The 12,194-nt window shown below is 43.2% G+C and overlaps 1 protein-coding gene across 3 annotated transcripts in view; it reads right to left on the bottom strand.

Moving 5' to 3' along the window:
- emid1 (EMI domain containing 1) overlaps positions 1-12,194 on the bottom strand; it is a 57,114-nt gene that overhangs the window by 42,069 nt on the left and 2,851 nt on the right. For all 3 annotated transcript variants that reach the window (XM_034090243.2, XM_034090242.2, XM_034090244.2), the window contains 2 exons: positions 6,352-6,465; positions 5,236-5,339 (listed from right to left, as the gene is read on the bottom strand). In XM_034090243.2, the coding sequence (XP_033946134.1) occupies positions 5,236-5,339; positions 6,352-6,465 (218 nt within the window). The remainder of the gene's footprint in view (positions 1-5,235; positions 5,340-6,351; positions 6,466-12,194) is intronic.

Below are 12,194 nucleotides of genomic sequence, written 5' to 3'. Positions count from 1 at the left end.
ATCACTTTCTCAGAGGCCACATAAAGACAGCAGCCATGTTATCGCGTCCCACTCTATGCCTGCAAGATGAAGAATAGTGATGTGCTGAAAGGCAGAGAGCAGACGGGGTGATGCAGCTCTAACGGCATCCGTAAGTGGATCAGAGACGAGAATAAGGTCGAGCCCACACTCTAGACGTGCCGAGACTTAAAAAGGGTAGGATTTTAACGTTTTTTCTCTTAAAATAATGAATGGTCTCTTAGCAGTTCATTTGGCCTTATCTTGACCAGGAAGTGAGCATTTTTACTTCTCTCTGCTTCCGATTGCGTGATCCGTCATGCTGTAAAGAGCATCTCTGTGTCTCTCCGGGAGCTCACCAGACCACTTAGACTTCAGGGCAAGGGGGGACATGCCTCCACTTCATTGGGGACAGAAGAATACTCCAGCTGCCATGGCGTGTGCGTGTGCATGTCTATTTTCATCCCCTAAAACTTTTTCACTACTGACTCGGCCCACTTTATGTCTTTCAGACTGGAGGAAAAACAGTTTTCAATGCACTCCTGGGGAAAGTCTAGGGGAATAATAAATAAATCAGTAAGCAGAAGAAGCATTTCCAGTCCAGACCCCGATACACAAAACTTAACTCTTCAAAGGTTGCATCTAAAGAAATTCCTCTGCCATAATGACAGACCAAACAGAAGATGCAGGAACACAAGTTATCTATTTTCCCAGGATATCAAATACATAAAATGCATACCATCATAAATCAAATGAATGTATCTGGTCAGGAAGTTTTATTCTACCATAATTATGCCTGTCTTTTGCATTTGGCCCGACATTATTGGTCAAACCTTAAAAGCATAGGGAGTAATAATTATAATTCCTATATCTCTATCATTATTATTCCACAAGCGGCTCTGTCTGCGGTATGAAGAATGATGGTACACTCCAAAATGTTATTATCATAATTATTAATATGCAATTCAAACCCTTTTTTCACAAACCTAATAGACATACCAGCACACACAGCATAAGAAGACACATGTATGGTGGGAAGGACAGACAGGAGGAGAGGAGAACACGTGCCTCTGCTGTTTGGTTTGTTTTAGGTGGGCTGTCAGTGTCTTCAGTGTTGTTGTTTGTTAATTAATCACTATAATGACAGTTCCCCTGGGCTGAAGGAGTTGGACTCTCCCATGTCTAATCTCATCGGGGGCCCTCAGCCCTGTTTGTTGAACTTCAGCTGCTTTCAATTTAGACTGTTCACTTGTGCTGCGCTCCCCATTTACATAACCATGATCATCAGCTGCTGTGGCCTCTCCTGCTACAGCCTGCCCGCTGAATGTACGCCTCTTATGTTTCAGTGTGGATTTCTTGTAATAAGGGGCTTAAATAATCAGCTGATATCTTTCATCAAATGTGTTTTTTGTGAATTAATTTCAGTTTGTGTATTTCTGTAGTTGATGTTAAACTGAGGAATGCTTTACCAAATGATTTAAAGGGCTGTATGAACATCTTTAGCTTTAAGAACAATAAGGAAAGAATATTAAGACAGCATGAAGATGTCAGGTAACATGTTTTGCTGATAGTCGATTGTTGTGTTGACTTTTGATTGTGTTTTTGGTTTCATGTTACTGTATATAATTGTAAGCAGCTGTTATGACAGACTTTTTAGTAAGGGACAGGTTGAATAAGACTTTCTTCTCCCTGCTCCTTTCCATATCTGTAAACTGCTTAAAGTGTACATGTTTTGTTTTATAACACTTGCTATGAGTGGAATAAACTCATACATCAATACATATTGAACACCTGCTAAAGCCAACACAGGGGAATCCTGGAATGTGACCAAGAGAAGGCTAAATGAAAAGGTGCCTGCTTGTTTTGCTTCACTGTGTGGTCTGAGAGGAGTGGGAGTGGGGGTCACCTGCTCTGTTCAGCTCGCTCCCCTCTGACCTCGGGCTGGGGTCGCCCCACTCACAGCTACTAAAGCCTGCTGCCATTAAAGCAGCTAATCACACCAAACAGCTGCATCCCTCACAGTACAAATCCTCCACACCTCGCTCTCCCACCCACACATTCGCTCTGGCAGTCAGACAGACACATATACCGTCGTCCCACTCTTCCTTTGGCTAATGGCAAGCTGCAGCCGGCTGATGTTTAAAGCGCGGGGTTTAGCGTGCAGGCCTGTGATAAGCCGCGCTGAGCTGTGAAAACACAGATTACATTTCTGCGGCTTATTACAGACAGCGCGCCTCCCAGCCATACCGTAATAGCGACCCAAAAAACCGCAGCCTCCGCTTGGCTGTAAGATATGGCTTGATGGGGACCCCCCCCCCCCCCCCGCGGCAGAGCTTTGACAGCCATGCTAATTCAAGTCTACGTTGCCCCCATATGTTTTCCTGCATGCCGGCCCCCTCCTGTGATAAACTGCAGCCATATTTATTTTAAGTTTTGTTCTGTCATAAATCAACGCGCAGATATAAACTGTTGCCTCTATCAAAAAGGAAGAGGGCAAAAGTCCAGAATACCTATCAATTTCACAGTTTTCCACGACTGCTTACTGCAATCATCTTTCACTGCTGTACTGTATGTTTAAGCAATCTGTATCAGAGCCTTTGAGAGACGGCTCTAATTTAATAATGATGCTTTGTGGGTTACATTTGATATTCTGATATCACCAAATTGCTGCTAAATGAGGTGTAATTGAGATATTTGTGTTTGATGAAGCACGAGTTGGGATATCCCATTTGAAAACAAGCATCTACTTACTTGGAACGCCAAAGCCAACCAGGCAAACATTAAATCCCTGCTCCTGGCAAGCTATGAAAGTGCCTCCATCTGCAAATACTTAACCTTTTTTTTTACTTCCCAGGCTCAATCAAGATAAAGACCATTGTGTTCCAGATCCACAAGTAAGACAATATCTCCCCAAACTCATAGAAAACAATTAGGACCTAGTAATTACAGCATTGGCCTGGAATTCAAGCCAAGTCCTAAGGTTGGGGTGAGTAAATAAGAAATGGAGAGCGAATGTGAAAAGTGCCTCCCTGATGCGGTGTTATCTTACTCCGCTCGGACTCTGACGGTTGGTTTATCAGCCTGAGTGTGATGTAATGTTTTGCTTTTGGAGCCTTATGAGCGTGATAGGTCAAAAAGCCTCACAGTCCTCTGTATGACAGCATGGCGTGATTTCTTTTATTTATCTCTTCAGCCTGCCTCTTTGGAAACACATAAAAACGATAACTTAAACAAAGGCACGTTATCTTCAGACTGGACTTGTTGATTTACATAATGTTGACCTATCGGCTGGCAGGTGGAAGGGCGAGAACAGAGGGACACAAGAGAAAACAACTCATCTCAATTGAAAAGATGGCCATATCATTGGCTTAAACGCATTTATGTTCCCCTCTTGCACCGTCGAGCAGCCCCAGAGTTCTGCCGGTATGGACATTGCTGATATCTGCTGTAATGCAGAAGGGCCTTGGGAGTCAGACGTGGCCAGGGGCTTTTGGGTTGGCCTATTGAGAGAAGGTTGGAATTAAAAGCACGGCATCGCGAGTAAATGAGCGGATGATACACATTAAACAAGCAGAAGGAAAGGGATGATGGGAGCACTGGTATACAAACAACACTGGCAATCCAAATGATCTTTAAAGATATATTTATCTGGTGTTCGTTATTTATGGGATTTATGAGATCAAAAGCACTTCGTTTTTAATGTCTGGCCTAGACATTAGACTTCCAAAAGGAGGATAGTTGTTTGATCTTTTTCATAGCACAGCTTCTTTTTGTACCGAGCCTTTTTAATTCAGCCTCAATCAAGGTCAAACAAGTTCTCAAAGCCGTCTTGAAATACACAAAGAAATGCGTAGAGATTTGCAGAGGCAGCCATAAACAGGTATGGGCCTGGATTTGAAACGTGCCCTCACTGAACTACGAGTGCAGCTTTAACTTCACTTGGCAATACTATGGCAACAGATTTAAGCTCAATCCGTCCTCAAGTTTTGCCCGTATGGCAAGCTATTATTTCACCTTAAAGCGACAAATGAGGCAGACAGCAGTATCAGGTTCTGCGCTGGCAAGAGCTTCTGCTCATGCGGCAGGAGCAGAACAAAGCGCCCATGGCCCTGGTGAGCATCCATGGTGCCGGGGAGTAAAGGCCCCGTGAATGGGACCTGTCACTTCCACTCAGCGCTGCCTGTGATCTGAGCCACCCGGAACGACGCTCAGATAAGTGGCTAATCCCAGCACCCCCGCTGGCTCGACAGCCCCCTACCGCCATGACAACCGGAGGGGAATCTCCTGTAGCAACAACTTAATTGGATAATTTCCTCCCTGTTTGACTGTGTGTTCCTCTGCTTTTGTTAAGTAAAGTCTGGGCTGTCTGACTCTCGGTGTGTTCTTTGACTTTGAAAGTGGGAGAGATCTAAAACAAGCAGGACATTCAGCCAGTTCTGAAGTGCAGGGGTGAGAGTTGCTCTTACGGTAGTTACAACCTGGGAGTGGTGGCGTAAAAGGAAGAAAAAAACAGCCCCCGCCTTCAGCACCACAGAAAAAGCGACCACTCTAACCACTGTAAACATTTATTGTCCTTTGTGGGGCAAAGACTGACGATTTATGTTACACCCAGTCACGTCCTGGGTCCCTCCACCCTACTCCCCAGACTGCAGCGACACAGGGGCCAGTGCCAGGGGAAGTCACTATGCACTGGTGTGTGTGTGTGTGTGTGTGTGTGTGGTGTGTGTGTGTGTGTGTGTGTGTGTGTGTGCGCGTGTGCGTGTGTGTGTGTGTGTGTGTGTGTGTGTGTCAGGCAGCTACTGTAGTTGAAAAATGAAAACAGCAGTGCTAAATTGGCACTTTAAGAGCATGACGACTTGGTTCCAGCTGGACCTTAAAACTCAAAACCACACGCACACAAAGTCCACCTCGAAGAACAATGGCCACATTTAAACTGATTAATAAAGTGGAGGCCTCACCCTGGAGCACCTAAAGGATCTTATTTCTTAGGTGTATTTAGATGACAGAAGTTGCATTATGTAAGCCTAATGGAAATCACTGCTATAAGGCAGCAATGCACAACAGAAGGATGCACATGGTGAAATGTGGGTAAGCTTGAAGAGATGAAGAATGATAATAAGAGGAAACATAGACGCAATAATAATGTGAAGTTGGCCCCCTTCCAAGGGCCCCGCCTGTTGTTCATTACTTTCTGCTGCTGTTTAAATAATGTGCACGAGTCCTTCTGTCTCCACTTACCTTCTCCACAGGCAGCGCCGCTGAATCCTGGGCAGCATTTCCACTCCAGAGAGGTCACAGTGCGATACACCACTTTATAGGAAGGTCTGACCACGGTCCTGTAGCTGAAATACACACACGAACACAGGTTACGATAGATGTCTGTGTGTAAACTCGGGTGTGTGATCTGGTAACTTTGTGTTGAAATAAAAATGTATGTTTGTTTCATGTATAACTGGTGCACTTTAGTCTTTTAGTCTTTAGTATCTCCATATCGCTACATTTTTGATTTCCTATATTTCCCATAATGCCTTTGTTCTACCCAGAGGAACAGGTGTACCACATTGAAACATGGTGTACCCAGAACATCACATGTGGTGCAGCTGCGTTGCATTCTGATCTATTGTTGAGACATTGGCATTTCTAACAATAGATTTCCTCCTGAGTGACATATGAATCACTCACTGTCAGAAGAGTGTGAAGAAACAAGAAAACCATGATCTTTAAAAATAAATACTCAAAAGTATTTCATTTAAATAATGACTGTTAGTCACTATCTACGACTGTTTGTATCACTCTAAGAGCAAATAACACACATTCAATTGAGCATATGTCCCACTAATACATTTGTTGCAATATTCACATCTTATTAATACTAGGAATATTAAGTTACTGCTAACCCTAACCCTAACCCTAACTGCAAACCACTCTCCTGCTGCTGCAGCTTCGCTTTGACCTGGCAAAACACAAGATAACTTTTGTTATAGAGTATGAACAAGGAATGCGATGTGTTAAGCGAGACAATAGTTGATTACGGCATCTCTTGACAGCAGATTAGTTTGAAATATTGCAGGAAGTAGTTGAACGTCAAGGTACAAAATCCTTATATCTCCGACCTAGCAAATCTGCGCAAAGGGTTTTCCAACTTGCTGCCTAAGTATGGGCTAAAAACCACAACTTGAACAAGAAGCTAAAATAAGCCTCTGGGTTTTACAGACGAAAACTAACATGATCTTCAAAAACAGAAACGTTTTTCTGCTTCTGCTTCAATACTTAAAATCTTAACAATGTTCAAACTGCACCATGAGTTGTTCTAAGCATTGTAAGGTGAGTTCTTCTTTAGGGCAGTCTTCTCACCTTCCTCCAGTACATCCCTGCGGCCAGCGGCACGTCTGGTACACCCGCTGCAGCACGGTCCCATTCTGCACCTGGCAGGTCGCTGTCTTAGTGACCGTGTGAGGACACCAGTTCCTGAAGGGAGGACGAGAAAGAGTGAATGACATCATCAAACAGCTGTTATTTTAAGAAAAGAATGGCTTATATAGTAAAAACACCTTCAAACAAGTGCACACACACGATAGCATGCTCACAAAAGACAATAAGCCATACCGGCACATTCAGTATATTGTCTTTCCCGAGGGAAGAGATTCGCTCCCCTCTTCCCCCACACTTTGTTTTGAAACCTCTTCACACAGTTTTAATCAGTAACACCATTTGCAGGAGTGCATTGTGGGCTGTATTTACTCTTTTACTGTCTCTCTCCTATCAATGACATCCGTTTGCTCTCAGAGGAGGTAAAGTAGTTTTAGGATGAAATAAAGTGTAGGTCCCATTCGGAGATTAAAGTCTTTCACACAGGTTCATTCTTGGTCATAAATCCGCTCCTTAAAAAGAGGCTTTGGAAAACCCTGTATCAGGATTCACTCAGGCTCTTAAGAAACCCGGGTATTAAAAAAATTGGTTGCGACTCGGTGGAAGCCTCCCCATTCCCTCTCACGTAAGGTCTGGGTTATCAGGGGTGTCAAACTCAAGGCCCGGGGGCCAAATCCGGCCCGCCACTTCATTTTATGTGGCCCCACAAGAGCTTGCAAAGAATACAATAAGTTTATTATAATGTTACGTGCCGCTTTACAGGATAACGTTGCCCATAAACTACATGTCCCACAATGCATCTCATTTTGTGACATGCGCAATGAAGAGACTTGCAATTATTTTTCCCTAGACTTCTGCTTTCAGACGTAGTTAATTATGAAGTTATTACCCTATCCGATAATAATCCAATGCAGAAGAAATATTGTAAAATAATACATTATTTTATATTTATTATGCATATTTATCTATGTATATTTATATAGTCTTAAAGTTACCACCGGCCCTTTGAGTGCAATCATAATTCTAATGTGGCCCGCGATGAAATTGAGTTTGACACCCCTGATCTAGACATATCGTATCTAGAAATATCGACAGCCCAGGTACACGGGGCAAAGGAGTCAACAATAGAGATGTGGACTTCGCTCATTGTGAACCTCAAAAGCATATTAGGATAACTATCTACTGGGGATCTGGATGGGTGGGTGGGGAGTGGGTGGGGAGGGACGTCACTGGGTTTTGTTTCTTTCTTTAGTTTTGTGCTGTTTTTGTGCTGCATTGCATTTTATGTTATTGATTGTACCATTTGTTTAATACATTTAAAAAATGTGATCACAACAAAAAAAGAAACCCGGGTATTCGGCGGTACAGAGATGATATCAAGGTCAGAAGATAAGATCTGATATTGAGGAGGATTTGAGAGCAGGCTGAGTGAAGTGCATTCACTTACACTCACCTCCAAGTTATTTCATAGGCTTCCAGAAGAACAATGATATACTTTTCAATGCCATCGTTAGACTAGAAGAGCCAAATCATGCTTTTATAATTTACATTGATTTATTTGAGAGCTAACCGGTTTGGTTTATTCCTTAAACCTCCCTGTAAGAGGGGCAGATATGTGTTCCTGCGGGGCATCGAGAGTCGTGTATGAGAGAGGTTTATCTTGAGAGGCCAGTTTCATCCCCAATTTATCATTTCAACAAAACACCAACGGGGATTTCTCTGCTTAATGTATGGAAAACACACTGAGGCTATTTGAGCTGCCATATGTTACTATTATTGAATTAACAAATACCCAGATTACCTTCACATGGCTACAGCTGGGGGAGAAACGAGGACAACAACTATTATAGCCTGTGTTTACACAATCAATAGATGTATATAAAGGGGGCTCTATGCAGAAACCACAAAGGAGACTGTGTGGCTCTCGGCACAAAACTACACTTTGTGTGTTCTGCTGCCAACATGTTTGCAAGTGTGGGAGCGTGTTCCCACCAAAGTCTGTTTGTCAATATATGAGACCATAATGTTTGTGTGTGTGAGGGACGGTTTACACTAAAGGAAACTGCCGAGGGCGGAGGATGCGAAGCAGCCCTGAACCAGCTCCCATTAACAATCCCCACATGTTGTGGTGGCGGCACACACAGACCTGAGCCCACGAGCAGGAGCACCTCTGAGAAATGTCTGAACACTGCTGCAGGTATTTCCTTTGATGAGACCCTCTGCTTTAGTTCTGTCTGGAGCTCTGATTAAACGTGAGGTTTCTCCATACATGTAATAATCGTTTGGCCTTGAGAACAATGCCAATTTGAAAAAAAGTTCACCAGATCAACCTAAAAAACGTTATATGGACTTTTAAAAGCAAAGATAGTAAGAAACAGTGTTGAGTACATCTTAAGCTTCTCTCGTAAAGACTGTAGGGAATAATCTGCTATAAGTTATTTAGATACAGCCTCATCTTCAATGTTTCTTACTAAGTTTATCCGTCTGCCTTAAGAATGCAAAAATGAAAACGGATCTGTATGATTACACTATGATTGCTTTCCTGTGTCCACAAAAAGTCGTTATAATCATCGGTGAAAAATGCCAGACATTGAAGGAGCTGTGGTCAGGTAGAGCAGGGAGTAACGGGACGGGGGGCAAGCCAAACCCCTCCCCACAATGTATCCTCCAGGACAGATAAACATCTGAGCTTCCCAGGCTGGGAAGAGGCTTCACCTGGGAACAGCTAATATTGTCACCAGGGGGTACGAGGAGGGAAGTGGGGGGGGGGGGGGTTTATGGTCTCCCCTTTCTCTTTGGATTGCATTTATGCAATTACTAGAGACGAAATGCCAACAGCTGCTACTTTACTGGATGAAATAACAAAAAAAGTTGGCAAAACAGAGTTAACAATCTCCCAAGTGGCTTGGAAACGAATACCTGCATTACCTACATAACTGATTTACACAATATATAATGAGTGCAAGGCAGCGGAGAGGATGGAGACGCCTAAAGGTAACCGTATTAGCTGCAGGTAACATCATTATCTCTGTGATGTCAAAGAGTACATATAGAAATGTGTCTTATTACAGTACATGCCCTACAGCAAATCCCTCTTTTTGTTTTCATTATAAAGAGGTGCTTGATGTCTTTCCCTCTTAAATGTTTCATAGTCAACATCTTCCTCTCCGTGGAGGTGTTCTTGTGTTCTGAAGTGTGAACCCCACCGGCACCATGCTGTTTCACTGGCAACAGCACCAAGCAGGCCCTCAGAGGGTATCAGGTCTCTAAGCACACATGGCAGACTCTGAACGCCGGGCCAAAGCTAAACAAATCATCCTAAAAAAAACCTCTCACAGTCGCACACAGCCACCAGTTATGAAAGAAATCCACAATCTTTAAGGGACGGAAAAATCACAGCTTCGTCCCATCTGGCCCCTGACATACAGACGCCAAGACAGTAGGAACAGTTGAGGGGAATACAAATGTGCTGAACCCTAGTAAATGTGAATGCTGACAGAAAACTTATATCTATAAAGTATAGCGCTACATCTGAGTTGCCATCATTTGGCCTTGTAAGCAGTATGCATTGTCATTACTTGTGAGGTTATGCACTTTCTGCAGCGATGTGGGGAGGTTATTCGTGTGAACTGAGAAGATTGTTGATGAGGGAACGCTATTCGTTGAAACATTTCACAGTAACTCCCTTTTTCATTCAAGTACGGTGGGAGGAAGAACACTCAGAGATATGTTTGAAATGCAGCAGGGATGCAAATCAAAGGAATTTCTCTAGATTTCTTTCTGTGGGGGGGAAAAAACCTTGAGGAGGACAAAGGACAAAAGACAGACGTGGCAAAAGGCCAGACAAGAGGAGGTGAGGAGAGGAGATAGGAGACAAAGGTTACTTTATCTAAAGGTCATGTAAGGATGCTTCCGATGGGACCAGGGAAATGAGAGGAAAGACAATTATCCTCTCCTTTAAATTTGACATTTTATTAGCTGTCATTTTGCCTATAGTTTACTTTTTAGTCCCGCTTTATTTTTTATGTTGAGATGTTTATATTTTACGTTTGTTTATTTCCTACTCTTCTAATTTTCACATTATGTGCAATGCCTTGTTTGAACATTCTGCTGTGACGAAACAAATGCCATCAATAAAGTAAATCTTATCTTATCTTAGGAAGCCCTGTTGGTCTCAGAGGAGGCATACGAGGAATTTGGTGCAACAACGAATGACAAAGAGGGAAATGGAGAGCACAAGAAAATCAATGAAGACAAAAGAGGGATAAGACATTCCTCAAGTCATAATCTGCAGCTTCTATGGGGGGGGGGGGGGGGGGAGGAAAAACCAGTAGCCAATGTGAACAAAAAATAAATATGAAATGTAGTTAATAGAGGATATTAAGGCTGGTGTGTGATCAGGTTGAAAGCTGCCTTGTGTTTCCACGCGCACGGGACAGTGAAGAGGATCAAAGCAGGTCAGAGACGCTCGCCGCCGCCTCAGAGGAACGAGGAACACTCTCATTTGTCTTTGTCTGCTTCAGGTCCGCACACCTGTGAGCTCTAAGTGTGTCTCTGTGTGTAACTTTAAGTGGTTCAGGCTGGAGGTACAAAGGGAATTCCTCTCAGCATTCACGTTTATCACACTGTGACTTCATACAGCCTGATCATTAATGTACCCTCATGTGGAGCTGAGCCGAGACACATCATGGATGTTCACATGCACTCTGCAATCTGTAACCGGGCACTGTTTTGGGGTTTACTGTTAATATCAGGACATGTGTGAGTTGTGTTGCTGCTCAATCGGTTAATGGTTTATGGTGGTGTCTTTTTGATGTCTTTTGCGGTTTTGTTCTTAAAATGTGTAAAACTTAAACTGACTAATTGAATTGACTACCAATGTATATGTTATTTCATTTCATTATCCTTTGATTCACTGCATAGGAAGTAAGAAAATAGTGTGACATTCCCACAAAGGTCTCGTGGGTATTTATAATGAAATAGAACTGAGAAAAACAGCAAACCCTCACATTTGAGAAGAGAGTAACTTTGCTTAGAAAGCGACCATTTATCAACCAATTGCTGCAGAGCCGCTAGTCTCCCTCCCTGAGAAGGACCCTGAATAATGTATCGGCCACCAGTGATTACATTGAGTTTCTCAATTGGAAACGGCTTCCTAATACCCATGACATATTGTTCCTAAGCTCATACATTATTTGAAGTTATTTAAAACCTAAAACCATTCTGCTTTAAGCCATCTTCATTCCCATGCTAAAGAAAAGGTGGCTATGGTTAAGATGGCTGAGGAATGAGGGGGCGGCCACGGGCTCAGACTGCCTGTCAGACCATGACAGTCCTCCGAGGGAGGATAAAGAAATGGGCCAGACAAGAAGTAAGAAAGCAGCTTCCTGCGTAACCCCCTCAGTGTGCTGAGCTCATATACACGTTAAGACTGACAAGGGTGAACGAACACTTTATCAGCTCCTTCGCAGAGCGAATGTGAAATTACTCAAGAGTTGTTAATCCCCTTTGATTTAGATAATCACTGTGTGAGGACAGGGCTGCTGCGCGAGGACATTTTAGAGAAGGTTTTACTGTGACATAATCCTAGTCTGCTGAAATATATATCCATTTCCTTTTGAAGTGCCTGAACCGAGGACTTGTTAAGTTTCTGTCATTCAATGTCAAGTTGCTAATGCCCATAAGAGGCTCTCGCTTTCTGGTATCCCACTGCCACTGTTTGGCTTTGTTGACACAAACGGCAGCGTTCAAAGGGCAGGCGAGTCCTCCGATGTCACATAAACCCGCCGACCTCTCTGCATCCAAAGACTCACATCATCAACAGCTTC

Source organism: Pseudochaenichthys georgianus, chromosome 9 (genome assembly GCF_902827115.2).
Source record: "Pseudochaenichthys georgianus chromosome 9, fPseGeo1.2, whole genome shotgun sequence".
NCBI classification, from domain to species: Eukaryota; Metazoa; Chordata; class Actinopteri; order Perciformes; family Channichthyidae; genus Pseudochaenichthys; species Pseudochaenichthys georgianus.
Note: the sequence above shows the minus strand (reverse complement) of the source record. Positions and strands in the feature narration are given on the sequence as shown.